The sequence below is a fragment of the Penicillium psychrofluorescens genome (genome assembly GCF_964197705.1).
Source record: "Penicillium psychrofluorescens genome assembly, chromosome: 4".
Taxonomy (NCBI): Eukaryota; Fungi; Ascomycota; class Eurotiomycetes; order Eurotiales; family Aspergillaceae; genus Penicillium; species Penicillium psychrofluorescens.
This window is the reverse complement of record NC_133442.1, coordinates 3,116,266-3,143,968: the sequence shown is the minus strand read 5'-3', so window position 1 is coordinate 3,143,968 and position 27,703 is coordinate 3,116,266. Positions and strand designations below refer to the sequence as shown.

At 52.3% G+C, this 27,703-nt stretch overlaps 12 protein-coding genes across 12 annotated transcripts; 7 read left to right on the top strand and 5 right to left on the bottom strand.

The window, feature by feature from the left end:
• Positions 1 to 138: 138 nt before the first annotated feature.
• Positions 139 to 741, top strand: PFLUO_LOCUS6827 (uncharacterized protein; the record flags this gene model as incomplete). The annotated part of the gene is made up of 1 exon (XM_073784408.1): positions 139 to 741. The coding sequence occupies one exon, from the start codon at positions 139 to 141 to the stop codon at positions 739 to 741; it is 603 nt and encodes a 200-aa protein (XP_073640867.1).
• A 312-nt stretch (positions 742 to 1,053) lies between these two features.
• Positions 1,054 to 2,133, top strand: PFLUO_LOCUS6826 (uncharacterized protein; the record flags this gene model as incomplete). Its single annotated transcript, XM_073784407.1, has 4 exons — positions 1,054 to 1,225; positions 1,275 to 1,462; positions 1,526 to 1,677; positions 1,746 to 2,133. The coding sequence occupies 4 exons, from the start codon at positions 1,054 to 1,056 to the stop codon at positions 2,131 to 2,133; spliced, it is 900 nt and encodes a 299-aa protein (XP_073640866.1).
• Positions 2,134 to 2,567: 434 nt separating this feature from the next.
• On the top strand, positions 2,568 to 4,523 carry PFLUO_LOCUS6825 (uncharacterized protein; the record flags this gene model as incomplete). The annotated part of the gene is made up of 3 exons (XM_073784406.1): positions 2,568 to 2,672; positions 2,726 to 3,449; positions 3,517 to 4,523. 3 exons carry the CDS (start codon positions 2,568 to 2,570, stop codon positions 4,521 to 4,523), a joined length of 1,836 nt encoding a protein of 611 aa, XP_073640865.1.
• A 207-nt stretch (positions 4,524 to 4,730) lies between these two features.
• On the bottom strand, positions 4,731 to 7,359 carry PFLUO_LOCUS6824 (uncharacterized protein; the record flags this gene model as incomplete). Its single annotated transcript, XM_073784405.1, has 3 exons — positions 4,731 to 5,491; positions 6,164 to 7,165; positions 7,215 to 7,359. 3 exons carry the CDS (start codon positions 7,357 to 7,359, stop codon positions 4,731 to 4,733), a joined length of 1,908 nt encoding a protein of 635 aa, XP_073640864.1.
• Positions 7,360 to 7,821: 462 nt separating this feature from the next.
• Positions 7,822 to 9,245, top strand: PFLUO_LOCUS6823 (uncharacterized protein; the record flags this gene model as incomplete). Its single annotated transcript, XM_073784404.1, has 3 exons — positions 7,822 to 8,632; positions 8,679 to 8,922; positions 8,981 to 9,245. The coding sequence occupies 3 exons, from the start codon at positions 7,822 to 7,824 to the stop codon at positions 9,243 to 9,245; spliced, it is 1,320 nt and encodes a 439-aa protein (XP_073640863.1).
• An 850-nt stretch (positions 9,246 to 10,095) lies between these two features.
• PFLUO_LOCUS6822 (uncharacterized protein) lies at positions 10,096 to 11,517 on the top strand (the record flags this gene model as incomplete). The annotated part of the gene is made up of 1 exon (XM_073784403.1): positions 10,096 to 11,517. One exon carries the CDS (start codon positions 10,096 to 10,098, stop codon positions 11,515 to 11,517), a length of 1,422 nt encoding a protein of 473 aa, XP_073640862.1.
• A 1,183-nt stretch (positions 11,518 to 12,700) lies between these two features.
• On the bottom strand, positions 12,701 to 14,006 carry PFLUO_LOCUS6821 (Serine/threonine protein kinase; the record flags this gene model as incomplete). The annotated part of the gene is made up of 2 exons (XM_073784402.1): positions 12,701 to 13,338; positions 13,409 to 14,006. The coding sequence occupies 2 exons, from the start codon at positions 14,004 to 14,006 to the stop codon at positions 12,701 to 12,703; spliced, it is 1,236 nt and encodes a 411-aa protein (XP_073640861.1).
• A 5,111-nt stretch (positions 14,007 to 19,117) lies between these two features.
• PFLUO_LOCUS6820 (U4/U6 small nuclear ribonucleoprotein prp4) lies at positions 19,118 to 21,605 on the bottom strand (the record flags this gene model as incomplete). The annotated part of the gene is made up of 3 exons (XM_073784401.1): positions 19,118 to 20,586; positions 20,641 to 20,864; positions 20,920 to 21,605. 3 exons carry the CDS (start codon positions 21,603 to 21,605, stop codon positions 19,118 to 19,120), a joined length of 2,379 nt encoding a protein of 792 aa, XP_073640860.1.
• Positions 21,606 to 22,066: 461 nt separating this feature from the next.
• On the top strand, positions 22,067 to 22,397 carry PFLUO_LOCUS6819 (uncharacterized protein; the record flags this gene model as incomplete). The annotated part of the gene is made up of 3 exons (XM_073784400.1): positions 22,067 to 22,088; positions 22,157 to 22,246; positions 22,300 to 22,397. 3 exons carry the CDS (start codon positions 22,067 to 22,069, stop codon positions 22,395 to 22,397), a joined length of 210 nt encoding a protein of 69 aa, XP_073640859.1.
• Positions 22,398 to 22,726: 329 nt separating this feature from the next.
• PFLUO_LOCUS6818 (uncharacterized protein) lies at positions 22,727 to 24,168 on the bottom strand (the record flags this gene model as incomplete). Its single annotated transcript, XM_073784398.1, has 2 exons — positions 22,727 to 23,990; positions 24,047 to 24,168. 2 exons carry the CDS (start codon positions 24,166 to 24,168, stop codon positions 22,727 to 22,729), a joined length of 1,386 nt encoding a protein of 461 aa, XP_073640858.1.
• A 529-nt stretch (positions 24,169 to 24,697) lies between these two features.
• Positions 24,698 to 25,282, top strand: PFLUO_LOCUS6817 (Dihydrodipicolinate synthase; the record flags this gene model as incomplete). The annotated part of the gene is made up of 2 exons (XM_073784397.1): positions 24,698 to 24,934; positions 25,052 to 25,282. 2 exons carry the CDS (start codon positions 24,698 to 24,700, stop codon positions 25,280 to 25,282), a joined length of 468 nt encoding a protein of 155 aa, XP_073640857.1.
• Positions 25,283 to 25,622: 340 nt separating this feature from the next.
• PFLUO_LOCUS6816 (uncharacterized protein) lies at positions 25,623 to 27,371 on the bottom strand (the record flags this gene model as incomplete). Its single annotated transcript, XM_073784396.1, has 5 exons — positions 25,623 to 26,097; positions 26,152 to 26,931; positions 26,988 to 27,135; positions 27,187 to 27,237; positions 27,287 to 27,371. The coding sequence occupies 5 exons, from the start codon at positions 27,369 to 27,371 to the stop codon at positions 25,623 to 25,625; spliced, it is 1,539 nt and encodes a 512-aa protein (XP_073640856.1).
• Between the last annotated feature and the right edge of the window lie 332 nt (positions 27,372 to 27,703).

Genomic DNA, 27,703 nt, shown 5'->3' with positions numbered 1-27,703 from the left:
CCTCATACCCCTGTCACGCCCACGTTCTTATCCCGAGATTCCATGACTGCCGAAATTTCAGGTCTGTCACTGGCAGGCTCCGTTTCCTCCCCCTATCTCCAGCCACCATGCGGGTGCGTGGAGGGGCACCTGTTCCACATGGACCGGCTCAGCCATCTGGTGGCTCAGTCGATGCCACTGCGATTCGACCACAGTCTGCAGGCTATCAGGACCTCTTTCTATGCTTGCCAAATATTCATGCAGTGCAGCAAGTGCGCCAAAGATAGCTCGAATCTACTCCTGACGATCTCGGCCCTCAACCTCACGTTACAGTTGTTTGAGTACTGGGTGTTGCAGGAGACATCTCAGGCCTCGCGGCCGGAACGCGGACCCAGTCTTCGCTATGGATACTATGAGATCGGCCATGAAGAGAACCGGCAGATCCGCAACTTTCTTATCCGGGGCCTATTACTGCAATGTCGGAGTTTACTGTCGGCGTTGAAGGCATCCATCAATTCAGTCTCTCCTCCATCACCAAAGCTGGTTGATGCTGAAAAATCTGCCGGGCCGACAACAACCGAGGACTGCACCGGCTGGGTGTCATTTGGTGCAACAGTCCCGAATCTGGACCCCGATCTTCTGAACGGCACCCCTGGAGGCAGCTGTCTGTTGTCCATCGTCGTGGGCTATGAAGCAACAGTGGAGACATTCTTGTATTCGATGTCGTCGGCAGATTGTATCTGTGGTGGCATGAGAAGTTAAATGGTCATGTAATTTGTCTATAGGGGCGGAACATCGTCGAATTCCAGACCGTACCACGAAGATGGGAAATAATCATACTGTGAACTTTTGGACACCCCTTAAATACAGAAAGAAAAACCCAGCGTAGTTTCTTTTGAGCGCATTCCATATACATGGCCGATTCGGTTCCCCACACTTTCTCGGGCCATGGACGGGCCTCGGCACTTCCATCACAAATCGCCGACAAACAACCAGAGCCTGTATAAATCCCTGGGCCCCGCACTTTCTCTTCCACGGGGTTTTTATCCATCACACGTACTCAGTACAATAATAATGGCTCCTCAAGACCGTATCGCCCAGGTGAACAAGCACCTCAACTACCCTGGGGGCGTGCTGGCCGGCCAGGTCGCCATCATCACCGGCGCGGGCCAAGGCATCGGCGCCGAGGCTGCGCGGCTATTTGCCAATGAGGGCGCAAAGGTCATCGTCGCGGACATTGATGCCAGTACGTGTTTGCTTTCTGGACGTTGGTTGATCAAGCTCACTCTCAATAGCAAAGGCCAATGGTGTTGCTGACGCCATCAACGCCGCCGAGGCCGGGCGCGCCCTCGCTGTCGTCGGCGATGTCCTGGACGCCAACTACATCAACGATCTAGTGAAGCGCGCTGCCGAGTTCGGTGGCGGTAAGATCCATATTATTGTGAACAATGCCGGGTTCACATGGGACGCGGTCGTCCACAAGGTGAGTCTTCGTCTCTCCTGATGGGTACGTGTATGAACGCCATTTCTAATGGATCACCCGTAGATGACCGATAAGCAATGGGAGACGATGCTGGCAGTGCACAACACGGCGCCCTTCCGGCTGGTGCGTGCTGCGGCGCCTTACTTCCGCGTCAAGGACAAGGAGCCGCGGGTGATCATCAACATCAGCAGCACGAGCGGCATCCACGGCAATGCGTATGTTCCTTTTCCTGCCTCTCTCCCCCATTTCTGTTCCTTCGGCTAAGTGAATAAATGAATGACAGCGGCCAAACCAACTACTCCGTCGCCAAAGCCGGCGTTGTCGGCCTGACCAAGACCATCGCCAAAGAATGGGGCCCTGCCTTCGGCGTGCGCTCCAACACCATCGCCTTTGGCTACGTGACTACCCGTCTGACGGGCGCCAAGGAGGCAGGTGCTTTCATCACCCAACCCGACGGCACCAAGGTCGCCCTCGGTATCCCAGGCAAGCAGCTTGATGCTAAGAAGGGCTCCGATGCGAAGGCTGCCGAGGCTGCCGCCTATCCGGATATCCCGCTGCGGCGCCCTGCTAGCCCTGAGGAGGCGGCGAGGTCCATTCTGGGTGTTGCTAGTCCGTGGTTCTCCTATGTTAATGGAGAGACTATTCGGGTTACTGGTGGGCGGAATATGTAGATACCAGTATAGGGCACTACAGATTCAATGGTTTATAGCCGCACTGTATCATGAATTTTGCCTGACAACTTAAGCTCGGCTTTTTGTTCTATCATTTTGCTGCCCCTTTGCTAGTCGACTTGATGATGCTACCCGTATTTATCTTGGAGGCCTCATCCAGGGCGAGTTCATCTATACAGAACTAATAGACAACGACCCAATGAGTTGAATAACTCTCCGATTGTAATATTGAAGGCATCCCCAGTTGCACAAGTGCTGGCTTATAGTTATCTTCATCCTCACTCTACACTACATGATATTCACATCTCATTGGACAAGCCCACGGCAGGAAGACCGTGGTGGGGCACCATGAACGCCTTTCCATCGTTCCTCCATCACGCAATTTCATCATTTTTGTCTTTCGTAGGATAATATACTGTGAATACGATGCCAAAATGTCTCCCTCTGCGGCAATGGCGCTGCGCGACTCATTCGGCGACCGCAAAATGCCCGACATCTCACGCAAGATCACCGCGTGTGTTCTGTGCCGGAAGCTTAAGGTGAATGCTCAGTGCTGGGGATCAATTACCAAGCTAACCATTGCGGTAACTAGATAAAATGCCATATGAATGATAACAAGGCACCATGCAGTCGCTGTAAAGCTCGTGGGCTGACATGCACGGTCAACAAGAGCTTGCAGATGCTCTTGGAGAATGATGTGTCTTGGAAGGAAAAGATAGAGGGGCGAATGGGTCAGCTTGAGCAGGCTCTCAGACAGAGTACCAACCAGCCCTCTATCGTTCCTTCATTCAGTGTCAATTCTTCGAGACCAGCACAGGGACCTGCCAGCCTCGAAGCAGATAAATCCGGCATTGCACCTCCTACATCTTCGGAACCATCCAGCAATGTCACATTGAATCTGTCCTGTAGTCTGGGAGCTTTTCCAGCGTCGTCAATGATCAGTCTCACGTTGACCGATATTGGGGGACACCCAGGGCAGATTGCCGATCTGGTTTCGTGTGGACTGATTCTGCACAAGGAGGCAGAGGATTTCTTTGCATTCTACAAACAGAATCTCAATCCCTGTATTCACCATGTCATTACAGAAAGCGAAACATTTGCAACCATACGAGCAAGGTCTCCGCTCTTGCTTGCTGCAATTTGCACAGTATCTGCTCTATGCACTGGCTCGAAGCACTACGCTCCTATGCTCAAATACCTCACAAGCCAGGTCTCTGGAAAAGTATTCTCAAGCAGGCACACATTTGACGATGTGCGTGCTCTCTGCATTGGCGCTCTCTGGCTCAATGAAGTCTCGACGGCATTGAATAGTCTTGGTAAGTCCCTCTACTTCACTCCGTCCCTATTCCCAAGTATATCATCACGTCTCTAACAAAAGAAAAGCCGTCCGTATCGCAACCGAACTCGACCTCCACAGATGCATCACCAAAATGCCACATACAAAGCGCGCCTGCTACGACCGCACGCGGCTCTACTGGCTCGTCTACCTATGCGATCACCACAGCTCCCTCAGCCACGGTCGCCCGCCACTAACCCGCGACTTTCAATCATTGCGTAAACCGCGCGATTTCCTACAGAGCTATTTCACCAACCCGTCTGATTTGACGCTAATCAGTCAGGTGGAGATGTGGTCGCTCAGCAGCAAAGTCTTTGATATGTTTGGCGCTGATATCGAGTGGCATGTTGCCAGTCAACGAGGCGCGGAATTGGCTCAGCTGAGTGATTCGTATGAGCGCTGGTCCGGGGAGTGGTTGGATATGCTTTCTTTCAGCGACGCATCGACAACGAATACTTTCTCGCGTCGGGTCTTCGATCTTTATTTCCACTCTGCAAAGCTATATCTCTACTCACATATCTTCCGTGGTCCGTCGCCGGAGGAAGATACAAAGTCAAAACTATCGGCTGAGTCCACGACGGGGGTAAATCGGTTTGTTCAGGGAGCTCTGAAAAGTGCCTTGTCTATCGTCCGCTGTATAGTCGATAATACCCAGCCGTGGCCATGGCTCGAAACCCTTCCGGTATATCTGGGGTCAATGATTGCATTCGCCTGTGTCGTTTTGGTGAAAGCGTCACGGCACCAGGGAGTCTTGTCTCAAAATATGCTGCAAACCGGTGTAGACATCCCTGGTTATCTGCGTCGACTGGTCCAAGTACTTCGGGCATCACCGGTTGTGGATTCGCCGACTCATCCTTTGTTGAATATTGCGCGGACTTTGGAGGTAGCTACCAACGGGCAGCAGCAGCAGCAGGAGCATAGTCACCAGACTAATTCTGCTTTGTCTTGGGATTATATACCGGATTGGGAGACGGATTTTGGGTGCTTTGATCTGTTTACGAATGAGGAGGCATTGGATTCCTCTGTTCAGGGGGCTGTGTTCGCGGGGTTATAATATTAGGGTGTATTATGTAGAAGTGGAATACGTCTTCCTAGTATATCGGTTTCCTGTCTCCCCCGATCAACTGTCAGGGGCTTGCCATTGACTAAAGTTTTTTTTAGTAATAATCTATGCTTCGTTGGGGTCTTTTAAATTCGTTCATTGTGCTATAATTCAATGATATTGATATACTATAAACTCTCGTCCCACTAAACCCTTATACTAGGATGAGGCAGCTTGGGGGATCAGCCACTCCTTGTCCTCGCCCTGACCTTCCAACCAGGGCAAGCAAGCCATGTACAAAGCTTTGAATTCACCATTGCCTAAACCCAAGAACTTCCCAAAGAGCTCCTTATCAAAGCGCTCGATAAAAGCGAGTTGGCAAGCATACGACAAATCAGCATACCCAGGCTTTTCGCCTTCGAAGAACGGACCTTTCTTCCCCTCCGTTCCTTTTAGCATTTTGATCAGCGCCGCAGACTCGGTCTCGACCAGTTTCCACATCTTGTCTAGACTCTCCTTGTCCGTCGGCCTCACCTCTGACAACGGTTTCCCAAGGGCCGCAGACCGCGTCTCGTGGAAGTATTTCTGTCCCCGCGGGTCCAGATGGTCTGCCACGCGCGGGATGATTAATGGCCGGTACCCGGGCCCCAGAAGACTCGCGATCTTACTCACAGCGACGACCAGTGCGTAGCTGGCGTCGCCGGATGGGAATAGCGGCGGGGACGGGAATACCTTGTCGAGATGCTGGGCGATAGGAAGCGAATCCATCATGGCTCCGTTGGGGTTCGAAGTCACCGAGGACTTGTGAATGATTGCTGGCAGCGTGTATGGTCCTCCCTCTTCATCGGGCGGCAAGCCCAAGCCGGAGAGGAGGGGCTTGATGTCCGGGTAGGAGACCCAGCTCTGGGTGTATGGTATGCCCTTGAAGTTGAGCACTGCTCGGATCTTTAAAGTGTTATGGGACCATGATTTAGAGGCGCCTGGGATGTATTGCATTAGTCTGGAGTGTTTGACTGCGGGGCAGCTTGCAGACCTGGTTGATCGGAGTAGAGGTCGAAGAAGTGGACGGGTTCATAGTCGGACATTATTGTGGAGTATTGGTCTTCTTGAAAGATATGAAAGAAGAAGGATGTTCATTAACTGACACTACAAAATTCGTTGAACAAGTCGATCGCCGGTTTTCTATTAGGAGTGGGGCGAGGCCGTTTCTGCTCTACGGGGGGAAGACCGAAGATTTGAGTCATGGGAGCGCGGCTTGTCCTGGCCAATAGGACCCACCAAAGAATATCGAAAGCTCACCGAGAGATTAAGGAGATTAGCTAGTTAGTTACCTCTTAGCTGTTTACTAAATGATGCCCTGTTCTAGACATTTCTTATAGTTATAGATGAAGCCGTTTCTGTCGAGCGAGGTACCGAACGAATTAGCGCATCCTACCCTCTCGATAGTAATGGCAGGAGTCTCTTTGGATTCCACCTCCATAGCACGACCCAGCCTCCAAGGAGCGAAGAAAGCCCCGTAAAAAGAATAAGGGGCCCGTAAGAGGTCCCATAAGCAAAGCGCTGACTGGCCAATATGGTTCCCGCGTTTAGTAGTCCTACACTAGCAATCCCGCCACTTGCATATCCAATCCCTCTGACACCATTTAGCATACCGTAGAGCATTCCCGGGTCAATGGCCTCGTTTCTCTCGGCAGACTCGCGCTCCATCTGTTTGAGGATCCCTCCCCAGGTAGCGCTATAGCCACTGGAGAAGAACCCAAACGTCATGGAGAAGACAAGCAGGAGGCCAATGGCCCCCTGCGTGGTCAATCCCCAGAAGAAGAAAGTAGCAAGGGCGGAGCAAATAGGGGGAATTGCGGCTACAGTCTGGGCTGAAAGAGCTATTCGCTTATTGTCGCTCAGCCATCCAAAGAAGGCGGAAGCAATAATGCCGGGCGCATTGAAGAGAGCCAGCATCAGAGTGCCGGAGGTCTGAGACAACAAGGCGATGTCTCGGGCGTAGGTGCTCAAATAGGTCTGCGGAATACCATAGCCAGAGCTTTGGAAGATAATGGCGATGCTGTAGAAGTAGATGGATCGGTGTCTGAGAAACTGCCAGGGGATTTTGCGCGCTCGAGTTTCGTGGATCGCGACTTTCGAAGGGTGTGTGGGTATCAAGAAGATAGCAAAGATACTTAAGCCACCCACAATCGCGGTCCAAGCTTTCAGAGTGGTCTGATAGCCGTAGACATCGATCAAAGATCGAAGCATGAATGGGCAGCTGGTCCCAACGATGTTCTTGCACGACAGAACGATCCCATACGCTAAAGCACGGTTGCTGGTCGTATACCACTCACCGAGAGACAGGGTGGTTGGACTATAGATGAGGGCACACCCCAACGCAGATGTAATGCCCTGAGTTGCGAGCAAGTGCCAGACAGTGGTGCTGTAAGAGGAAAGAAAGAAACTGACGCATGCGATCACTGTGCCGCAAAGAGCGGCAAGTTGGCGCCGATGAGCCCATCTTCTGGTGAAAAGCGCGAAGAGAAAGGGCATGGATAGGTACATGACACCATTGGCGGTCGTGCCGATTACACCCGTAATGTTGCGGTCTCCTTCAAACGTCCAGTTGTCAAAGTAATATTCCTGGAAGACACCGTAGCTCATCGCAAAGCCTGCATGTGCGTAAGTAGCGTGTTAAAGTAGATGCATGATCAAACGTACCCCATATTGGTAGCTGGAGGATCCCAGAGCCGATAAGAACACACAGTTTGGTCCTTTGGGATTCCCTCTGCCTCGAAGTGGTCTGCTCCTTATCCACTTGTTCGACGTCGGGAGCGTCTAAGGGAAATTCTTCAATCTCTTCCATTGCGACTGGCATCTGGAGTGGCCAGAATAATTTGGAGAATGCGAAATAGGAAGGTCGGAAATGACGGTAGTTATCAGCGGGTTCTCGCCAAGCAGCCTACGGCACGAACGCCGAACCCATCATCGTGGCTCGCGCGAAGGTCACATATGATTTTCAATTCTTCGTGGCACAAATAAACCAATCAGTATGGGAATCCTTGGCAAATGCTTATTGGGTCTGTCTGAATAATCAATCCGTTAGTTACTTCTAAATATGGAAGGCTCTCCGCTGGATTAAACTACCTAATCTATCCCCCCACGTGATCGGTTCGACCGGGCCCCGCCCGATGTAGTGGGACCGAAGTCGCAGTCCCGATTGACAGAAAAGTCGTTAATTCGCTCCAAGCAAACTCGAAATGCATATTTATCGTTGACCAGCTGCCGGGGCTCACTTGCTGCTGCAAATTGTTGCGTCGTTTTCAACATGGCCTCGAGAAGCAACCCCTCGTACCTCATTATCGGCGCCGGTGTCTTTGGTGTGTCAACTGCCTATCACCTCATCCAGAAGTATCCCAATGCGTCGGTGACGCTGGTGGACCGAGATGCATACGATGCCGAGTCTCGCGTGGCTGCATCATGGGATTGGAACAAGGTGGTTCGCGCCGACTACGACGACAAGGTCTACTGTAGACTGGCTCTGGAGGCTCAAGACATTTTCAAATCGGATCCCCTCTGGCAGCCGTATTTCACCCAGACTGGCGTCTACTGGACGTGCCGCAGCAACTACGCACAAAACGTCATTACCAACCACAAGGAGCTCGGCCGCAATGACGATATCATTGCCCTGCCCGTCGCTGAGGCCCGAAAGCTTTACAGCGGACTTTTTGACAATGCCGACTATACTGGTGTCAAGGAGGTTCTCGTGAACAGGGCCAGTGGTTGGGCCGCCGCTGGAGATGCTCTTCGAGCAGTCACGAAAAAGTGCTTGGAATTGGGCGTCAAGTATGTGACGGCTGATGTCGCCAACCTCGAATTCGATGGTCGCGGCTCTTGCACTGGTGTTAAGACGCGATCTGGAGAGACCTTGTCGGCCACGCATGTGATCGTCGCTGCTGGCGCTTTCACGCCCACATTACTAGAGTGGAGCGCTGCGAAGAGTGGCAACGCCGGTCTTCGAGCTGGAGAGCGAATTCTGGCTGCCGGCATTACGACAGGAATGGCACAGCTCAATGAGGAGCAGCACAGGAAGTTCAAGGACATGCCTGTTGGTTTCCAGGGTTACACACCTGACGAAGGTAAGTCTTTTGGTATCATTGCACGAATGCCGCTAACAGTCGACAGGCAAGCCCTTCATCGGTAGTCTTCCACCTACCAAGGACGGAGAGCTCAAGTGGTGGGGATCCAAGATTTTCACAAACACTCGAGAGGTGTTGCCTGGCCGTCACATCTCTTCTCCTCCGCCTTCGCGCGACTACAACCAGTGGAAGGTTCCTGGACCTCTCAAGCAGGACATTGTCGAATCCAGGAATCTGTGGTACGGACCCGAGAGTGCGAGTTGGGAGATGACGAGACACCGAATTTGCTGGTGAGTACACCCTCAATAATAATAACATGGCAAATCAGAGGTAACTAACGCTTCAAAGGGACGCTTTTACCACCACTTCGGACTTTATCATTTCTCCCCACTCGGCCTCCAAGGGACTCTATGTCGCCACTTGCGGATCGTTCCACGGCTTCAAGTTCTTCCCCGTGCTTGGCAAGTACATCACACAAATGCTGGAGGGCGAGCTGGCCCCCGAATTGGTAGAGAAGTGGGCTTGGGATAGACAGCGACCTGATTCTTCCCAAAACGTCGAGTACCCGAACGCTGAGATGAGGCATCTCTTAGGGCCTACTGCGAAGCTGTAGCGGAAATTGGAAGTGCTTCTAGATCCAAATTGGGGTGGTCAACTGCAGTGTCCTTAGAATCGCGATAGTTAGTTACGTCAAGGGTTGGAAATCCTACAGATCATAGACAGGGCTTTTAACCCCTACCTCCCTCTCACCGCATTTTTCCATTTTGTACTCGTCGTTTGTTAAAACTATTGGATATTCCCACCTTACATTGACACGAGACGTCACCTGCTCGAGCATGAAGACGGCATACATTTTGCCGGAGAGCAGACAAACGTCATTCACGTCAGTGGATGGGGGCAGGGATTGTGGACCTTGCATATGTGTAACGGGGAAAAGTACCCCTTGTACCACACAGATCATGCATGCACGGAACAAACGGTGAAGATTAGTGGAATGTAGCTGCCGGTACTCCGCAGTGCCTTCGGTACCCCACACAGAGGAAGGTAGCTTAAACGGGCGATCATGGAGCTAGCATCTAAGGGGAAATTTTCCAGACCAAAGGTTTCGCCGGCCCTCTGGCTTGAGAAGCCTCTCTAGGTGATCGCAAAATATTTCGCAAGGAACATACATACCATAACTTCATTGGGGATTTGTGGTGATATCCGGGGATTTTCCTTGAAGGAGTCAATTTGTAGATTACGTTAGTTAGGCAACCTACATGTGCTCAAACTCCTGACTCCGCCGGAACAAGGAAATAAGACTTTTAACTGTTCCTACACAACAGTAAAGAATCGTGAACTACGGGAAATTACTAGAATTGGAATAGTTTGATTGTTCCATTACACGCCAAAAGTATTTAAATCAAAAACTGAATGCCAAAGAAGTGGATGTAGAACGTGTTTTCGGTTATGCACTAGCCAAAATGTGGTCTTCTCCAAGTCAATGCCTTCTTGTATCCCTTGTCGCTTCTTCCGCAGCGGGGGCTGTCTCCACGAAACGAGACAATAATGACGGCGCTACCTATGTCAATCTTGCCTCGCGCAAAGGACCGTCCCAGCATCTCGCCTCTGGTTTTATCTACGGAATCCCCGACACGTTCGGTCAAATCCCATCACATTTCTATGAGAATATCGGATTTCAGTATGGCCGTGCTGGTGGTGCTCAGGAAGGAGCACCAGACCGAGGTTGGATATGGGGCCTTTCAGACTACCAAGGACGGCTCAATTCAACTTTGACTGATTATAAGACATGTCGAGAATTCGATGCAGATTTCATTCTGCTCCCACATGATGTCTGGGGCACGGACCAATCCAATTCATCGACCGTTTGGCCTGGTGACAATGGCGATTGGACCAATTATGACACCTTCGTTACCACTCTGATGGCAGACCTCGCCGCCAACGATGCCCTTGATGGCCTGGTCTGGGATATTTGGAATGAACCGGACTTATCATTGTTTTGGGCGAGAAGCATGCAGCAATGGATTGACCTCTACGTCCGCACTCACAAGATAATCCGTGCTAATCGCCAATTCGATCGTGTGAAAATATCGGGACCGACTTTGTCGGAGGCCCCCTATAACACTAGCATCTGGTGGACGAGTTGGATGCAGCAAATCAAGGGAAATAATACCATTCCAGACCAAATCGCTTATCATCTTGAAGCTGCCCCCGGGACTGATTCATATGATCTCGCGAATACCTACCCATCCGTGCTTGCGATGCTTCGATCGTTTGGGATTCCAGAACGGCCTCAGATCATCAATGAATATGCATCGTTCACAGAGCAAATCCCGTCGGGAGCAGCATTTTGGATCTCAAGGCTGGAGCGATATGAAACCTATGGACTGCGCGGGAATTGGCAGGATGGCAATACCTTGCATGATCTGATGGCAAATCTGCTCACCAAAGCCGACCCTTTCGATTACACAGCGACCGATTATATGCCTGCACCAGAATATCCAGTATATGAATACTATTATCGTAATATGACTGGCGATCGTTTCAACACTACCGGCAGTGCTAATCTGCAATTCGACGTTTATGCTACGATGGATCAAGTCATCCGCATCCTTGCCGGAAGTCAGACAGCAACCGGAAATTGGACCATTAACGTGGAAAACCTGAGCAGCATTGGGTTGGCCACCGAAGGATCTGTCTCTGTTAAATCGCTTGCATTTAATGGGAACGGCCATTATGTGGCAACATACGGCCCAGTTGATCTTGGAGTCTCTGAATATGCCTACTCTGGTGATACTTTGGTGATCCCAATCAATCAGAACACAAACTACACGGCCTACGCATTCGAGTTCAGGAGTGGAGATTCCAAGACACATGGCTGGTGAGCAGTGATAATAAGTCCAATCAATTGGTCATCAGATAGGAACATATTTATTTACTCCTACTCGTGTTATTGACTTGGTGTTTTAAATGAAGAGGTATATACCTGAGTGGTACATGTCTGAGACAAGTAGAGCCAACCACGGCACATTCAGACCAAAGGACCCATTGCCAGTGAATGTTTCACAATGGGCCACGAACCCAGCCATCTAGACCCGAACGATGCACACCGCATTGTCGGGTCTCAGGCTAGGTAGGACAGAAACATTGCACAAGTCAGCCACGCATGCTTGCACTACCTAGGCCAAGGCGCAGTGGCACTCAAACGCAGAGAATACAAGTCGAGTCAAGAAAGTGAGGTGTGTGTGTAGATGTGTATGTATTTCTGTTCAGATGCCATATGTCCGAGGTATCATAGTCATAAAACCCAAATCGAAAACCGAATCCAAATCCTATCGAAGCAAATCCAATCCAAACCATCCCAACCCAGAACCATTCCATATTCCATGCGGTGCGAGAAAAAAGTCTATGAACAAACATGCTTTGTGCAAATAAAAAACGGAGACCACCAAACAACCCATGAAGATCGTGAAACAAGAGACAGTAGTGACAAAGCCCACCCGGAAATAGAATAGATAAAACAAAAAGTGCTGTGCTTGGTTTTCACGAACTTTCAACGCCTTTCCAAACAAAAAGTAAAATATGTGTGTGCGCATGTGGCATTCAACCCTCAGGAAATTGAGGGTGTGTTTTTCTTCAAATCGTGCCTCCCAGGAAATTATCGTGGCATGTGGAACAAAAAAAAGTAACAATCATAAAACAGATCCTCCGGACATGTGGTCGAAATATTAAGATAGAGCGAAAGAGTAGCCGTTGGCCGTATGTGGATAGGTCACTGGCTCCAGAGAAACGCACGTCCAGACGGAAGGTGGAATGTCCGGACATGGCCATGCAAGTATAATATCACGAGGGTCGGGTCGGGCCAGAAGAGAAGTGATCCGGTCCAACAGTAATAAAAAAAATATTGGGAGCAAGAGGAGAGTTTTGTGGCCGAGTCCCAGGAATCATCAGAGGGGAGGGAGAGTCGGCCCAGCGAAAGAGAAGCGAAATTGAATGGCGAGAATGTACAACCCCAGGCCAGAAGGTGTCATGACGCTGCGTTAATGGGGAGAAAAGAGAGAGAATTCCTCAGCAGACCATGATGGGTTGCCCTGTCAGAGTATCCGCCATAGGAACGGGAGGGTCGATGCAGAAGGGCTGTGGAGCGAAAACCATCTTGCAGTCCGGGACCTGCTCGGACGGCGTGGTCCACGTAGCGCCCATATCCGAGTAATCCTCGGTGAGGGCGGATGTATCAGACACAGCAGACTCGGAGAAGTCAGAGTAGTGCGACGAGTCCGAGGAAGAAGCAGACGAGGGCTGAGCATCCAGGGGCTGGTCCACCGGGCCGGTAAATGCCATCTGGGGCTGAGTGAGGAAGTCGGTCGGGGCAGCAGTCGGGTTCGACACCCAAGGGGCCATGGGGTTCTCCGTGAAGCACGGGCAATCCACAATGAGCTGGCGCAGCTCGGCAATGGTAATCCGCTTACTGGGGTCGCATTCAAAGATACGGCTCAGGATGCAGACCATCTCCGTGGACAAGGGCAGGATGGACTTGAGGAAGAAGGGGTCCTTGAGGTAAGCCCGGAAGGTGGCATCTTCCATTGAGGCGCGCTTCCATGGGTTGCGACCGCAGGTCAGGTTGACCAGCATCACGCCCAGGCTCCAGACGTCGTTGGCAGCAGAGGCATAGCACGACATCGGGCGCGGGTTGGCCTGTTGGCATTCTGTTTTCACGCAGCGCGTGCACTGGTTAGTGGTGTCTCTTGAAAAAGATGGTTGAGCAGAAACACATACCTGGCGACATGTAGAATGTCGAACCGCATCCGAAGTCCGAGGTGAAGTAATCCGTGGTGGCCAGGCCAAAGTCGGCGAGCTTGACCGTCATTCCTTGGTCAGTTACGAGCACATTTTCTGGCTTGAGGTCCCGGTGGTAGATTCCCATGTTATGGCAGAACTGCACGGCGTCCAGTAGCTGAAGGAATACCCGCTTGACCAAGGGGTCGTTGCCGACAAAGTTCCCTTTATCGGTGATGCTGGAGAACAGGTCTCCCTCCGGGCAGAACTCCATGACGACGTAGGTGCAATCCACGGAATCCATAATGCGGACCAGGGAAACCACATTGGGGTGTGCGCTGGCCATGTGGTGCAGCTTGATCTCATGTTGCTGGAACTTGAGCTGGCGGGCATCCAGGCCAGCCTTGTTGAGGGCCTTGACGGCGTATAGGACGTTGGTGTGGATGTCCACGGCAGTGTAGACCACCCCGTAGGCCCCGACCCCCAGGATGCTGGTGAGCTCCAGCCGGTTGGCTAGGAGCAGTCCTAACCGGTCCTCTGGCGCACAGCGACGGAGTGTGGGTGATGGGGGAGGTGTAGGGAGCATGGTCGGAAACATTTTATTTTTGGCGTCTGCACACTCCCGGGTGGGAAGGCAGTTTAATGAGAGAGAGGGAGGGAGGGAAAAGGAGGGAATTCCAGATCCAAGGCGTAGTAGAAAAGGGTCCAAAATCCACGGTAATAATGAACCAGTTTAAGAATCCATTCCAAGGTGGAGATAGGGGGAGGAGGGAGCGAGAGAAGAGTCCGGGCTGTGGCTAGCCTAAGAGGGAAAAGAGAAAAAAGAAGTAGGGGGAAGAAAGAAAGGAGTGAAGAGTGAAAGACGAGAGAGAAGCAGCAGGGAGAGGCGGCGTAGAAGAAGAAACTCAGGAGGCTGCTATACGAAAACAACAATAATAATCGTTGTTAGCCTCGTGGGGCGGGAAACACCCAGTCAATGATGCGTCGAGTCGCGTGGTTGGGCCAGCGTGGCGTTGGCGTGGGTGAGCCAATGATAGGGGCGGCCGTCTGTGGCAATAGGAGGGGGGGGATGTGGGTAAGGAGGGCTTGCCACTAACCAGCCCAATTATTTCACCGTCTTTTCCAAAAGTGAGGCGATGGTGGAGGGCCGCTCTGGCCCTTCATTGCCTCGAACTGGTGGATCCGGGCGCTTCCAGGCTTCCTGCTGACTGGTGCCTTGCACGGATCATGGCGCACGCACCCGGATCCTGGACGGGCGGCGAGCGTGGTCTGGACTATGGACCCAGCAAGCTCAAACAACAGGGCTGTGCTGGACCGTGCTGGGCTAGTTACTTGGCCTCTTTTCTTTCGCGCCATCCACTTGCGTCATGTTGCACCACTCAACGGGCGGTTGCACACGAGTCCACCAGCGAGACATCAGGTGACTGGATGGATCACATCTGCTTTTCCTCTCGGTCTCCTGGATAATATGCCGGGGCACACCGCCAGAAGAACCGTCACACATCCCAAAGTGCCACCCCCTCCCTCCCTTCAACTCTATCCGCGACCACTCCGGTGTCCATCGGCACTTGGGACTAGTACTTGGTCCAAGAGTGGCGGTGGTTCGCTCCCGCCGAGATCCTGACCCACTTGACTGAAGACTGAGTTCAGCTAGACATGGCATCTTGGACGTGGACTTGGATGCTTTCGGATGGATGTGCTCGGTCTGGCTCTTGCCACTGGGGAACTCTCCTAGGAGTCACTTCTTGGAACTTGGCTTTGCAGCACTGCGATGCGAGGCGTGGCAACAGCCAGCCTAGGCAGAAAGAGCAGCACAGACTTGCCCCTGGGATCCACGATCGGCGCGGCCGGATCATTGGCCTGGGTTTTGCCTTCCAGAAGTCTCTATACATCATCACCGTTGTAGAGAAGTCACCACTACTGTCCGCAGGTCCACACCGGACTGGATACCTCCCATGTAATTAGGAGCCGCCTTGCCGAGTACATACAGGCAGACAGGAGCACAAGACATAGAACCCGCCACCGGCAACCGCAACAACATCCCCATTGCGCCGTCTTGTCCTCCCAGCCCAGGCACCGCATTGCACTAGTCTACCCGTAGCACACTATGATCATTGTACAGAAAGCAGGACGTAGTACAAAAGGCTCCATTCCCAGCAGAATACGAAATAAAAGAAGTACAGAATAATAATCAGGGAAAGCCAGTCCAATCGGGATCTATCCTCCCAACCGAAATCCCAGCTTCGGTCCTCATTTGCTTCCACTGCGTTGGTATCACATCACACCCTTGGGACATTATTAAGTAAGTTCTTGTGGCCCCCAGGGAGGGAGGGGAACAAAGAGATAATAGCGAGTGTCAGGGGTTGGGGTGGAATACCCGACTGCTGGTTTGCGGCGTCGTCGGCCGTTTCTGCTACTATTATTATTCGCTGGGCGGTTAGGATTGATTAATTCTCTCCACACGATCGACTTGACAGCACGCAGATTGGTGGCAGGTTCCATGGGTTGGAAGCTCGACGTCAGTGGAGGAGGTGGTGATCTAGAACCCTTGTTCACCATGGCTGACGCCTCTGGGTTACTGAGTCAGATTCGGAGCCGAAACTGGCAGTGGCCCCGTTGAGTCAGGAGTCAGTCTGTGACTTCGGAATACGAAATCAGGTTTCAGCTGCCTTGGTTTATTGGTCTGTTTCGGGGGCTTCTCCCTGGATCAACGAGTCCAGCAAGGGTGGAATTGGGGAGGGGCAGGAAGGGTAGGTGGCAAGAGAGAATAATCATCACTCCGACGGCCTTGCGGCTCGTTTTCCGCAAGGCCGTCGGAGTGATGAAGTCACCGAAACATACTATTTGACTCCGTTCTCACTCCCATCTCCACACATTTTGGCCACCACCCTGGCGTTGTGATCTTGCCCGTCCCCCCGCTTTGCTCCTCTGGCCCCGGGCGGTGGTGAACTCTAATAGCAACCAACCTACATGTTGTATAAGCCTACCGAGTACAGCCGCGACCGTTATTGCCTTCCATATCGGAAACAGAGAGATGCTTTTTCAAACCCTACTCACATGATACGCTAAACCGGATATGTTAATTACAGTATTTTAGAAAATGTTCCGAGTTTGACTATTACAATTCTATAGTTACGTGTAAAAATTTACGTGATCCGTATTTTTGTATATCATTACAGATCCAAAAAAAACCACACCCATAGGAGTCTCCTCAACACAAGCGACCAAATTCAGGCACCGACCGACAAAGCTCCGAACCCATTGAAAAATGGCACGAAACCTCGATTCCTGGCAGCGTAATATCATAGTTCATATGATACGCAGTAGGAACAGACTCACCACGTCACAAATGGCCAAGATTGCGAAGTGTAGCGAGCGTTCTATCACTAACATACGCAAGAATATGCGGTTGTTTGGCAATCCCAGGTCTCCTCCAATCCCTTCCGGCCGCCCACCAGCAGTCACCCCTATGATGCTAGATGTGATAAACGGGTGGGATATAGACGGACCGGTTAGTCACCACTTAGCGTGACACCAGTTCGAGTGTCTAAATTTCATTAGGGCCAACGCTACCAAATACTACCAGCCTATGCTTAAGACGGTATTATTTTGTCTCATATTTTCAAAGGTTTAACTGATGCTACATTCTTCGAATCGTTTATTGAACAGCTTCTCCAGCATTGTAGGAGGTGGCCGGAGCCAAAATCCGTGCTTGTTATGGATAACGCACCGTTCCATCATTCGGACCGAGTCAAGCAGTTATGCTTTGATGCGGGAGTCAAATTACTATTTGTCGCCTTATTCTCTAGATTTCAACCCCATCGAGGAGTTCTTTACGGAGCTCAAGGCTTACATTAAGAAAACTTAGTCAGCGTATGAAGAGAATCTAGTCTAAGGGTTTGATACCTTCCTTCGACGGTGCGTGCATCACGTTAGTAGAAAACGAGAGAGCGCCGAAGGCCATTTCCGAAATACAGGTATAACGGTAGAAAGGGTATGAGTGGCTGCCGTACTAGACAGTGTGTGCAGAAAGGAGCATAATCCAGGTTGCGTATGCAATGAACGCTCATGATCCATTATCGCGCTGGCTTAGTTTCTTCTTCCGGTCCTTAATCAATAATACTTTGTGTTAGGAGGAAGTCCCTGTGTCTTGTCCTCACTCTAGGGTTTATATCTGTTAGATAATATTGCTTATCGCAAAGAGACAAGACAAACCAAAAGTTTTCCGAAACTCTTAACAAGTTCGGTTTCATATTCACAATATGCTCTCTCACGAGGACCCATATTGCTGAAAGTTGTCGCAACATCAAAGTCAATCCATACAATCCGGCCACCAGACACAACAAGCATGTTCTTGGGGTAAATATCACGGTGATGGACAAAGGCAGCATGAATCTCTTTTATGCCATCAATCGCATCGTGAAAGAGATCTTCCGAATAATTCTCGCAATTTAGTCTTTCTGCGTCCGGCAAGTACTCGAGTAGGATTGCCCTTGGCTGGAATTTATCCCCGACGAAATGTCTAAGCGGTGGGTGGAAAGCGGACGGATCAATTCGATCGATGTAGCCGTGAAAAGCAGGAACGAAGCCACTATCACAAACGCCGAATTCATGAAGATTGTGATAAGCGTTCAATTCGCAACGAAAGCGATTTAAATCTCGGCCTTTTTTCGTGCACCCTGGGTCACCATTGTCATAGAACTGGTATGTCAGTGTCGCCCTTAAAGGCAAAATTGTACTCACAAGCTTCATAGCATATGTCTTCCCAGCCAGCCGTATTTCATATATCGTGGAAGTCTTTGAGCGACTGACCTCCCTTCTAATGTCAATATCAGAGGGATCTAGGTTTAAGGAGCAAGCAGTCTGCGAATGCATGGTCGTTGAGTCAGCTACATTAAGCCGAAGCGGAGCGAAGGAGGTGAAGTGAGATACTAGAAGGCTTGGCTGAAAGGCGCGCTTCTTCAGATTACGTAATAGTAAATAGCACGTAACGATGTGATCTAATCGCCCCCTCATTCTTGAACGAGGTCTAGACGGTGTTCCTTTCGATACTTACAAAGAACTCGGGTATTTGTGCGTCAACAGATGGAAACTCAAACGCAAACGCTTCTAAACTACCTCTCTATCGCCCTCCCGACGATACCAACTCAAGGAACTACACCTGGCCCAAACACCACAAATACGCAGTACGATGCGGACGATATTACTCACATTGTCCCTTAGCCCGACTTTAGTTACTCTACTATCATTCAACGATATAGAGGATTATTACATACAAAGCGAATCAGGCCTGACCCTTTTACATCTCCACCTGCCCCACTTAAAGATGAAGCAACCTTCTACCTTCGTTTCTCTGATCTAGTTATGAACCGTGTTCGACGCGCCCTTCGAGCTGGTTTCGAATAGCTCTCTCCCTAGCTTGAAATAAAACGGCTCTCTGAAACTACAATAGACGGAGGAGGTTCCGCAAAGATAATTGACCAGTTCAGACCAGTTATCGTGGTAGGGGCTAGTCTCCGACTGTAGTAGTAAAGGGGGGCGAAGTAGTAGTACTGTAGATGGCGATAGAACATGAATATGGCAATGTCGAATTGGGCCACTACCAATTATGTGAATATGTGAATAGTACATGCATACAATTCTCAGATGTAGACCAACCCCCCTTCCACTTGAACGCCAGTAAAAAGACACAATATCACACCCCTCCGTCTACACCTTGCGCGCCAGGAATGGATGCTTCAGCGCATCTGCGGGCGTGATCCGCTTCTCGGGATTGAGGGTCAAGCACCGGTCCAAGAACTCCACAAACAGAGCCAGGTCCTTCGCCTCGCCGTCCTCCATCCCTCGCGTGCCCTTGCCCATTAGCCTCGTCTTGAGGTCGCGCGTGGGCTTTTTGAAATCCACGATGCGTGTGACAGGCCGCCCGGTGATCTTGTCTTGCTCCGTGCTGTGGAAATTGAGCATGTCATCGAAGTGGAGGTGCGCCAGAGAACCGCGCCGGAGAAGCTTCGGCGGGTACTTGCCCCGGCATTCCATGATCGAGCGGAGCATCTGGTTGTTGTTTCGGCCGGTAAAGAGGATCTTGCCCGTGTACAGCTCGAAGAGCGTGCACCCGATGGACCAGACGTCGATTGCGTAGTCGTATGGAATGCCCAGGATGATCTCCGGGGCACGGTAGAATCGACTGACGAGGTATGGCGTGATTTCGTTCTCCGAGGCTGGGGACGCAGACCCCAGATCGCAAACCTTCAGCACGTTGCGTTGCTCGTTCACGAGAAGGTTGTCTGGTTTCAAATCAGCGTGCAGGATATTGCACTTGCGCATCAGGCTCAAGCCAAGGAAGATCTGTTGAGCATAGGCTCGCATCGCACGCAGGTTCAGGCCGACATCTCGTCCGAACTTCTTCAGGACCTCGCGCAGATTCATGCTCAGGTTCTCAAACACCATGCACAGATGACCCTTGTGGTCGAAATACCGCTCAAACTTGATGAGATGTTTCTTGTCGTCGGGATCGGCCTCGTGGAGTTGCTCCAAGATTCCAATCTCTTTCATACCGGCCTTGCGCATTGTATCGTTCTGCCGGATGATCTTGACGGCTACCAAAGCTCCAGTCTTCGAGTCGGTTGCGCGTACAACTGACGAGAACATTCCCTTGCCTAGGTTCTGCTGGACATGGTATCGGCCGTTGATCAACTCCCCCAGTCGCACTTTGTAGTATCCTTCGTGGTCATCCCAGTTGTCCATCATGCTGATATCCAACTCTTTGGGCAAAGGGACAGCAGACATCGCTGACGCATGCGCGGGTTGCTCGTCATGCGTGTCCTCCGCAAACATGTCATCATCGTCTTCGGCGAACATATCATACGGATCCTTTGCTTTTGGCGGGGGTGGTGGTGCCGGTTGCTCCACGGGTGCATCTGGGATGAGAAGATCCTGCTTCATGGTTTGGGTTTCATCGTACGCTGCAGATGAGAGGTCCTCTTCCCTGCTTTTGCTACCGTCAAGTTTCTCCCTCTCTTCCTTCATATCAAGAGTCGGATCGTAATCAGCTGCAGAAGGTTCGTCTTTATCAACGCCATCCACCGGAGCGTTGGAGTTAACCAGGTCGGTATCTTTTCCAATCTTGAAATCAGAAAATGACTCTGCGGGAGTGTGAGAGGGGGAACGTTGGGGAGAATCTATACAAGCAACGAGATCAGCGCAATTCAGATATGACAATACGGAAAACTCACCTAATGGGCTCTGTGCATTAAGAACTTCGGTGCCGGGCGTGGACGAATCCGTCTCGCCGTCGCCGATGTGCAGTGCTTTCAGTTGTAAAGGGTTCGCTTGCCCGCGATACTTGGCCCGAATGGCCTCTCGGCGTTTGCGACGAGCTTCCAATGCAGTAGCCTCATCAACTGGTTCGGAGAGCTGCGGTTCTTCAGCGCTGTCTCCCGCAACCGAGGTGTCCGTTCTATTGTAACAATTAGCACACTCGCCTCTATGACAAGACGCAGAAGAAGACATACTCATCGGTCACGCGGGCATGGCGCGAAGAGGCTTTGTCAACCTGATTCTTCCGAGTTTCAGCACCAAGCTTTGAATCCCGAGTGGTGTCCACTGGATTTCGTCGCTCGCTCACTAACTGTTCTCCCGCCAGAGGCGCTGCACCCACAATCAGTTCATCACCCGTGTACTGCTTCGGCCTCCTCGTTTCGCGGTACGGAGATCTGCTGTGAGTGCGCTGCCGCTTGTCTCTGCGTCGGTCGTAATCATCGGAATACCGCAACCCACCACCATAGCTCTCCTCGCGATCGTAGTCGTAGTAAGATTTCGGCCGCCGGGAACCCCGGTCATAGGGTCTGTCGTCGTGTCTGCGGCGCGGTGGTGGTGGAGGCTCGTGGCGCGAGGGCCGGCTGTCGAAGTGATGATCATAGTCATCGTCGCGTCTGCGCTTGTAACCTCTGGAGTCCCGATAGGGGGAGCGGGATCTCGAGCGAGATCTCGTCTTTGACCGCCGGCGGCGTGGCGAGCGACTGCTCCTCAGCGACGCGGGGGATCTGGGCGCAGAGGAAGTACTAGCTCTGGTTGGACGGTCAACAACGCTGGTGCCATTAAGAAGAGGTTGTGACGTAGTTGCCTTCATCTCCGAACCTGATTCGATGATCTCACCCTCAGAAGGGGTCGATGGAGACCTCGACCTGCCGTGCGACATGGTGTCTGGTCTTGGTAGTCTGGTGTTGTCTCTTGCACTGAAATCGGCCTTTGGAGGAGGCGCTTTGGGAGTGATGATGGCTCGGTTAGCGTGGGCTCCAAGACAATAAAACGAAGCTTCACAAAAGGATCTTTGAAAGTCCAACCGGCTTTGAGAGGCCTGCCTTCGCACCACAGCCTTGATATATCGCTTCAGCACATATCTCATGAAACTCCAGTGAAAAGTGGTTGGGGGAACTGGGCAGAAGGGATCAACGATGAGCTCGCGCCAGTATAGGAAGTGAAGAAGAGGTGTGAGTTGAGCTGGGCGAAGAGGAATGAATCCCCGAGAGGGAAGGCGGTCAGCCGGAGTTGTCTCTGATAAGCCCCGCGCCTCCAACTATTTTTTTTTTCTCTTTCTCTCTCTGCAACCCGTCCAAACACCGATCGTTTCCTTGTGTTCATCGATTTCCACTTATCAAAATGGGTGGCCAAAGCAGAGAAGGTATGCAGGTTTTATACTCCCCTTGAGGCAAGCAGCCACGGCAGTCTGACTCACTACCCCTGCCACAGGCGGCAAGGTCAAGCCCCTGAAGGCGGCCAAGAAGGACAAGAAGGATCTGGATGAGGACGATATTGCCCACCGCGAGAAGCAGAAGGCCGGTATGTGATTCCGGACCTGGCGCAACCGAACCCATTCACTGACCAGGCAACAGAGGCCAAGGCAAAGAAGGAGATGGCCGAGATGGCCAAGGGCAAGAAGGGCCCGCTGAACACTGGTCAGCAGGGGATCAAGAAGTCGGGCAAGAAATAGAGAATACTGTTACGACTCAACGAGCCATGTTCAACGACGGGGAGGTGTTTCTCTGATCTACCCGAGCAATATCAATCAATCTAGGGTGGTTTCCACTTCACTTCAATATCTACAGATGTTGCATTCGCATACTCCAAATGACAAGGAAAGTTTATGTTCACATAAAATCATCAATGGGGGAGCACATAAAAGGGAAAGAAGAGGGTATCATCAGTCATGTCTTGTAACGTCAAACCGAGGAGGAAATTGAAAGTACGCAGCATCCAACTCAAAACAGAAAGAAAAGGTTCCGGTCGAGATATCATGAAAACCAAGGAAGCACCCAAGCGTTAACTGGTGACGCGTTTAATCCAGAGACAGCTGCCATCACCCGAGTTCTCTGTTTCATCCAAGCGCCGCCAAGCCCGAGCGACTTTCAGGCCGATCTCGTGTTCCTCGCGCTTGAGGTCTGCGATCTCATTCTCAATGCTGGACACGGTCTTCTTGACCTCGGCCTTGGCTGCCATGTCATAGGCAATGGAACTGGGTTGAATCACCTGGGTCAACTCATGGACCATGGTATCCAAAGTATGCCTGCGCCGCTGGATCTCAGTCCGTCTAGCCTCCAACGATGCGATGCGTTTTTCGGGTGTCTGCTGAGCGATGGCTTCCGCAGGCTGGGGCTGCTCTGGGCCTTTTTGAGACGGGGTGGGCTTGCGCACGGGCTTTTTCGAACTCGGCATGCCGCCGGGGACGGGGCGTGTTCGGGACATGACCGAGGGATAGCCGTCTGTAGACTGGGCATCGAAGTTGACACTGTCCCGCGGGCTTTGAGTCTGGCTGTCAACATCCGTTGCCGCGTAGGTCGTGGCACTGAAGCGGCTCATTGGCTCATCGGAGACCATCATGTTCGCAATTGCAGCTTCGAATTGGGGATCGGGTTCATACTGTGGTTGTTGCTGCTGTCGTGGAGTGTGGTGGCCGCTGCCAACTGTTTCCGCTGTCGCTGGTCGCTGGATTTGCCGCTGCGGGGCACCGCCAGTGATTGTTGTCGTCACGGACGGAGTGAATCCGATGCTACTCAGCTGGGGACTGGCGTCTGTGGCGCTGGCGCGTTTCCAGCTGGAGAGGTACGTCCGGGAAGAGGATCTGTTTCTGGGTTCTGCTGGCGGGGCAGGGGGTTCGTTCTTGGAGAAAGTGCCGATTCGGCCTCGAGCCCCGGCGAGCTTCTTCTTGGGATGGAACTGTTCTCTGCCCCAGCTGAACAGGCTCGAGCCGGTGGATTTGTGGAATGTCGTGTCGGTTGGATTCACCTGGCCTGCTTTGCCTGCGTTGTTGTTGGTGGGCTCACCCGAGTAAGCGTCCCAGCGAGTGGGCTGGTCGGGCTTGACAAGTCGGAGGGTTTTCTCTGCAGGCGGCGGGGGATCTGGTTTCGCGGCCGGCGGGATGTTCTGCGGGACTTTACGTTCGTCAAAGAATGGACGTGCTGTCTCTTCGATGGGCGAGATGCTGACATTGCTCCGGTTGTCGGTAGGATGCAAGTTGGGCGAGACTAAGGGCGAAACGTCCGAGTGTCGTCTGGCCATGTCATCATGCGCCGGCAGTGACGAATCACTGTGGTGATCGTCAGACACATCCCAGTAAGATATTATTCTGGTGGTCAGACTTACCTGGGCAGAGCAGGCAGGTCTTTGCCGGAGGAAACCCTATTCTCCAAGGCTGCCTTATCAACCAATGTGGGATTGCCAATGGATGGGTTCTTCGAGCGATGGAATGGACCTTTGGACCACATGTTGACCTCTCCAGCGGATGCCAGTCAGCAATGTCGATCGCTGCGGGGTGGAATTGGAGGACGAGATGGCTTGCAGAGATAGGATGGGAGATGGGAAAGATCAGGAGAAAGGAGTAGAGGGAATTAGGCAACGCTCAGGCCCAAGTCCAGGGCCAAAGGGGGCGAGCAGGCGGATGCAAGGATGAAAGACAGTTAAGACGGTAGAGCATAATCCACGCTATGTTTGGGCCTTGTTTCATCATCACGTGGGACGATGTCATGCCTTCGCAGACTCCGACTGTACTACGGTCTTTCCTCATCGACCCGACAACTACAACCACAACACCAACACAACAACAACACCCACCATGGCATCCCCATCCCCCGGTACGGACCCTGATCGAGAGTCTGAAGTACAGCGTCCAACTAACACACTCATCCCAGAGGGTTCCCTACCCCAGCAGGCCGAAGTGTCCGTGTCTCTCTCTTCCGAGCCCCTCCCCCACAGCCCCGAATGCCACCAACTAACATGCGTAACAACCAATACAGAATGTCCATCGCCAGCCCCATAAATCTAATCCTCGCCTCCCTCTTTGTCGTCCTCCTGTATTACCACTTCAAGCCCAAAGCCGCCGTCACGCTCCCGCACGGCCCGGCCCCCGTCGTCTTCCGCACCTACACCCCCAAGACACTAATCGAGTTCAACGGCGAAAACAACCAGCCCGTCTTCCTGGCCGTGCGCGGGCGCGTATTTGACGTGTCTCCCGGCAGGAATTTCTACGGTCCGGTATATATACCTATCATTCATCCATCCATCCCCCGCCTGCTTCAATGATCCGTTCGGTTGGACGTACGCAAATAGAGGAAAAGAAAGAAAATGCTGACCGATGGATTATCATCACAGGGTGGCCCTTACGAGAACTTTGCCGGCCGGGATGCCTCGCGCGGTCTGGCGTTCCAGAGTTTCGACGAGGAAATGCTGACCAAGGATTTGTCGGCGCCGCTGGATAAGTTGAAAGATTTGGATGCGGATCAGTTGGAGAATCTGCAGTCGTGGGAGGAACGCTTCTCAGAGAAGTATCTTGTTGTTGGCAAGCTGGTTGCCGAGGGGGATCCCGAGGTTCCGGCTTCCTGATTTGACGGAGGAGACAGTGCCAAGAGTGTGGAGGGCTGATAATAACAAAGCGGACTATTGCATTGTTACAAGAGCAGTTGGCTCAGATATTCACGACCATTGATCGCATCTACACAGCTCGGGAAATGCGAATTTACCAGAATAATTACTTCCAAATAGCGAAAAGGCCCATGAATTTCCATTGTCATTCAAGAATAGATCAACCCCCCCTTAGCCTAAAAGAAACAGAAATAATCCACTTGCAAATAACCCAACCCAGTTTCATTTATGTTCACCGTAATGAACCCCCTCTCGCGCCCATTTTTCGTTTACCGAGGACGGAGCAACTTCTTGTTCCACCCTACAGCTCTCCGTGCACCCTTTGCGTTGCACCAGCTGCCTTCTCCCGGAGATTCTCGGCGGCTTCCTGGCCCCGAGCCCGGCCGCTGGACGCACCAAGCTTCAGCTGGTCCATGGCCCAGTACACGGTCTCCATGAACTTGGCGTAGATGGTATCTGTCGGGTTGGTGGTGCCGTACTTGAAGTACTGCGCGTGGCGCCGGGCAGCCGCGCGGAGCTCGTTGATGTTCGAGCCCTGGTACACGGGGATGCCGTACGAGTCCAGGTAGGACTTGAGGTCGGAGTGAGACCAGGTATCGAAGGAGGCGTCCTTGGCGGCGCCCGTGGCAACGGCCATATTGGAAGTGGCAGATGCGAACTGCTCGCCGCCTGCCTTGGATGCCTTGTTGTAGGAGTCCTTGGCGTTCTTGATCAGCTCCTCGCGAGAAGCCTCGGTCTTTTTGGCGGCCTTGTGGTTCATGGCAGACAGGTATTTCCTAGTTCTCAAGTCAGACCGGTTTCTTAGGGAGTCAGAGGCATCTTCTACTTACAGCAAGTGCTCCTTGTCCCAAGTATCAAAGTTGTACTCATTCCATCCGCCGGCAGCCTGGTGTGCGTGGTAGCGGACCTTGGCGATGAGCTCATCACGCTTGCCGTGCTGGGGAATGGGGACGCCTCGTGCATCAAGGAACGATTTGAGGCGAGAATCCGACCACGTCTGGATGGCGGCGTTGAATTGATCATCAATCTTGAGTCTCGCATCGTCGGTGGCACGGGCATATTCATTTCCAGCTCGGGTGGTCGCGGCACCCAGGATCTCCTCGGCCGAGGTCGAGGCCTTGGATGCCTTCTCAAGCACCAACGAGCGATGTTTCCGCGCCAGGGCAATCAGCTCATTGCGCTTCGAGCCCTGGGGCACCTTGATATCGTGCTCATCCAGGAACTTCTTCAGTTCGGAGTCGGACCAGGCGTTGAACAGCGCGTCGCTCAGAGACGACTGGGCTGCTTCGGCGGAGGACACGGCAGAGGCAGCGAGCGCGCGCGCCTGCAAGGTTGTCAGACGGGCGTTGCGGCGCACGCTGGCAATGAGCTTGTCGCGCGTGGTCGGCTGGGGTGCCGGCCAGCCACGCTCATCGAGCCATTCCTTCAGATCGGAGTCGGTCCACTGCTCATAGATCCAGTTGCCGGGATACGAGGCCGTCTCGCCAGCCTTCTTCGCGACCGTCTCGTAGTTCTCGCGCGCAGCCTTGACCAGATTGTCTCGCTGACGCGGCTGCGGAGCGGGAATGCCATGGCGATCCAAGAATGCCTTGAGCTGCGAGTCGGACCAGCTGTCGCGACGAGTTAATTTTGGGGGGCGCGTCAAGGGGATGGGAAGAAGCCTTACGTGTCAAAGATCCACTCCTTTGCGTTGTGCAGCTGGTCGGACGTCGTGTCCGCGGCCTGGCCCAGCGGCTGCTGCACCCGGGAGTCCCAGTTGGTCTTGACCAGGTTCTCCAGGTCGCGGCGGTCAGCCGGCTTGGGGTAGGGGATGTCTGTTCAGGATGAGTTGAGGGGTCTTTCAAATCAAATGGGGCGGACCGTACCGTGATCAGAGAGCCATCGCTCCAGTTCAGTTTCATGCCATTTGTTGTACACTGGAAAGGGTTAACAGCTAGACCGCATCCACCGCGCGACAGGACATACCAGCTTTGCTCCACCAGCTTGACGCGGCGACCACTTCGGTGGTGGTGAGCAGTAACAGCAGACCCGTTAGGAAAGGGATCTTCATGTTGATATAGTAGAGAATTAATTGAGGGAAGAGGAAAAGAGGAGGAAGCGTGCCGGTGTTGTTATAAAGGAGGCAAGAATGATCGCCGGGTGACATCATTGTAGCTGGCAGTTGGGGTTTTTTGCCTGTTTCCAATGCATGATTCATCGACTGGCGTCATATCCAATGGCCTCTGGGCTGGGCAACAGCTCAGGTCGATTCTTGACGGCCAGTATTTAGATTAATTTGCTGCTTGGCCTGACTGCCTCATGGGTCCTCTGGTGCCATCCCTCTACTGACCTGTTGTAACCACCGTAGATGAGATGGCAGTCCTTAGCGCCCGATGCGCAATG